Source organism: Condylura cristata, unplaced genomic scaffold (assembly GCF_000260355.1).
Source record: "Condylura cristata isolate star-nosed mole 26May11 unplaced genomic scaffold, ConCri1.0 scaffold00012, whole genome shotgun sequence".
NCBI classification, from domain to species: domain Eukaryota; kingdom Metazoa; phylum Chordata; class Mammalia; order Eulipotyphla; family Talpidae; genus Condylura; species Condylura cristata.
In genome coordinates this window covers 9,985,143-9,988,315 of record NW_004567113.1, presented here as the reverse complement: position 1 = coordinate 9,988,315, position 3,173 = coordinate 9,985,143, and the positions used below count along the sequence as shown (strand labels likewise).

At 37.9% G+C, this 3,173-nt stretch overlaps 1 protein-coding gene across 1 annotated transcript in view; it reads right to left on the bottom strand.

Moving 5' to 3' along the window:
* Window positions 1–2,121: 2,121 nt before the first annotated feature.
* Window positions 2,122–3,173, bottom strand: part of LOC101619604 (chromosome unknown open reading frame, human C4orf36) — a 5,426-nt gene continuing 4,374 nt past the window's right edge. Inside the window, exons 2-3 of the mRNA XM_004681424.2 lie at window positions 2,759–2,913; window positions 2,122–2,547 (exon numbers count right to left, since the gene is read on the bottom strand). Coding sequence (XP_004681481.1) covers window positions 2,414–2,547; window positions 2,759–2,913 — 289 coding nt within the window. The 3' untranslated portion in view covers window positions 2,122–2,413. The remainder of the gene's footprint in view (window positions 2,548–2,758; window positions 2,914–3,173) is intronic.

The window sequence follows — 3,173 nt, the reverse complement described above, 5'->3', positions numbered from 1 at the left end:
TTTCAGTGTAATTTCATTTCACTAGATGCCATTTTAAGCATTCAGAAACGTGTTTAAAAACATAATTAGAAGACAAAGATGCAAGCCAGCATTTTTCTCTCAAGAAAAATGATGAGAAATTAAAAGTTTCTTTTCTCAAAGAATATTACAATGGTTTATATTGGAAAGTTTTCTGAAAACTGATACAAAGTACATTCATTTTCACAACAGTTCTGAAGGATAGAAGCAAATAATTCACATTTGCAATGAACATCACTAACTAGGGCTGTAAAGGTTCCAAGATGAGGTATAAGATGCCTATATTTACAGTGGTTCCTACGAACAAACCATAGGCTGGTTCCTATGTTCCTGGGTTTCACCGTGGAGACGTGGCCTAATGCACATGTCATCTAAGAGACATACAAAAATGATATGCTGAGTATCAGAGGTTGTTATTTTTTGGGCCTCCCTAGTGGCACAAGGGGTTAAGGCCAGTACTATAAAGCTATCTGCAGCCAATGCAGCATGAGTTTGATTTCAGCAGTATATTTTAGTATATCTGCCTGTTCTGCTCCCCACTCTGTCTCTGGTTGAATCCTTCACCCCTCCACACCTCTAACCTGTACCCAGTTCTTGTATGATTAAATTAATAAATATATTTTTAAAAGAAATTGTTATTTTTAAAGAGAGATGATAAGGATAGCCATAGGCCAGATTTTGAGCTGAAAATTAGGTTTACAGATTTTGAGTGGCCAGATTTTGAGCTGAAAATTAGGTTTACAGAGTGGCAGGTTCATGCACACATGCGATGACAGGAACAAAACTTTTTTTTTTTTCCAAAAATTCAATTCTTCATAAAAGGTAAGAGAGCCAGCCCAATATTTCTCCGATATGTTCTGCGCTCAAGGACAGTGATGTTCACAAGCACTAGAGAATGCCCTTGTACGCCAGATGGTTTTCATTTAATACCCACAACAATTCTATGGAGTAGGTAGCAGTACAACCTCTAGTTTACAAATACGAAAATTGACATTGTGGGACATAAAGCAACATGCACCAGGTATTCCACTACCACAAGCCAGCTGGCAATCTGCAGAAAGCACCCAGGTTTTAAAGTATGTACCTTTAAACACTAAGCTATACATGCCTTTCATAATGAGGCTAAGCTACCAGAAGATCCTAAAACACCTCAAGTTAGCTAATAAACACTAAAGAATAAATATAAATTCATATGCAAGTGCATGTTATTGGATTCAAATTCTATCAAAATTACTTCACACAAATCCAATACTTTCCAGGTAATTAATTCCCCATTCTCCAGTTTCTGTGCAAATAAGAACTGTCTTCATAGCCAGGCCTCTGATTTTTACACATGTATGTGTGTTCCACATGCTGCAGGACATCCCAGAGAGACAATGTGAAAGTAGGCAGAAAGAATGAAAAGTCAACTTGCTTTACTGTAAAGTACCAGGTAAGAGGTTATCAGAGGGAGGGGGGAAAGAAAGTGAGTAAATTAGGGGACAACTATATGGATAGGAGGCCTCTCTGGTGGTGCAAAGGGTTAAGGTGCAGCACAATGAAGCTATCAGTAGCCACTACAGCATGAGTTCAATCCCCAGCCAGGGAGGTGACCCACATGGCGCAGCAGACTTCTGACCCGCCCAACTGCTCCCCTCAGCAGTGTATTTCAGCCATTGTACCGGTTCTGCCCCCCACTCTCCCTCTGGTGAGTCCTCTCACCCCCTGCATCTCTGGCCTGTACCCCATTTCTTACATGCATAAATAAATGAACCTTCAAAAAAAACTTTTTTTAAATTACATGGCTAGAAAGGTACTGATAGTGGTGAACTGAATGTAGGATGAACAGATGTTGATTTATAATGATATACACATAAAGCTTATATAACATTATAATGTAATGTTACTTTAATAAAATAATTTTAAATAAAATATGTAAGAATAAGAAACTTTCACTGAAAATTAGAAACTTAAGTCTTACCAAAATAAAATCTACAACTTTTAAACAAACAAAATTTTTCAGGGCTTATCATTTTTAGAAGAATTTCTCTTCCTTTTGATGACAGCTTGGAATGTCAACAAGATGAACATTCAAAATGTCTTATTTTTCAAAAAAGTCTCTGACAAGAGGTTTCCTCTTCCCTTCATGCAGTTTTGTAAAAATCAAAATAAACAGCATGGAAGAAATTAGTGCAGCCACACTGTCATCTACTTACAGTGCTGTTGCTTAAGACGCAATGGAACAAGTGTGTGAAGAGACCCAGGAGATCTGTGAGCGCTGCCCTCCAGCTCGGGGCTGGCTTCCCCTGCAGCAGGCATTCCGATGCTTACACAGAACCTCACACAGTAAGAGAATGGGGACTTCATCCTCTTTGAATGAAGAAAGCACAGTACAGATTCCGTTATGAGATGCTTGTCACTTGGGTGGAAGAGGTCGTCTCAAACCAACTGGCCTTTCCCTTAGAGAAAACTGAACTTTCTCTGCTACCTTTTTCTGACATTTCAGTTTCTTCAAGCGCTTCATTTCATAATCTCTTTCCAATTTGACAACTGAAAAATACATGAAGCAATCCAATTGACATTATTCAAAACAGAACACTTCTCACACAGAAAACTTAGCTATCTTGAATACTAAACAAGCAGAAAGGACCACATAATAGGGGATGTGTGTATGATTGAGCATATTTCAACATTTCTCTGATAATAAGCAAAATAACATACAAAAATTGCAATTTATTCAAGTAGTTTTAACAGAACTTACTTTCAGGTGGAGGCAACAGATTATCCTTGGTGGTTACATATTTTTTGAGGTTTAAAGGATTACCAAATGTAATTTCTTCCAAAAAAGGCAGTTTGATGTTCATTAGGTTGGTGTACCAGGCTTTTGTAAGCAGTGCAAGATCCCAAGGTTCCTGTCTGAGGCAAAAATATATTAATTCATTCAATGAGTATTTACCAAGCATCAACTATAGGACATTTAGAAGACATCTCATTTATTAGAAATTCCAGTTTTCTACTAGTCACTTTAGTTTACAGGGGACAATCAGGATTTTTCAGAGCTGCAATCTAGCCAGGAAGAGGAAACTTTTTTTTTTTTTAAGATTTATTTATTCATACAGAACTGGGGTACAGGCCAGAGATGCGGAGGGTGAGAGGATGCACCAGAGACAGAGCGG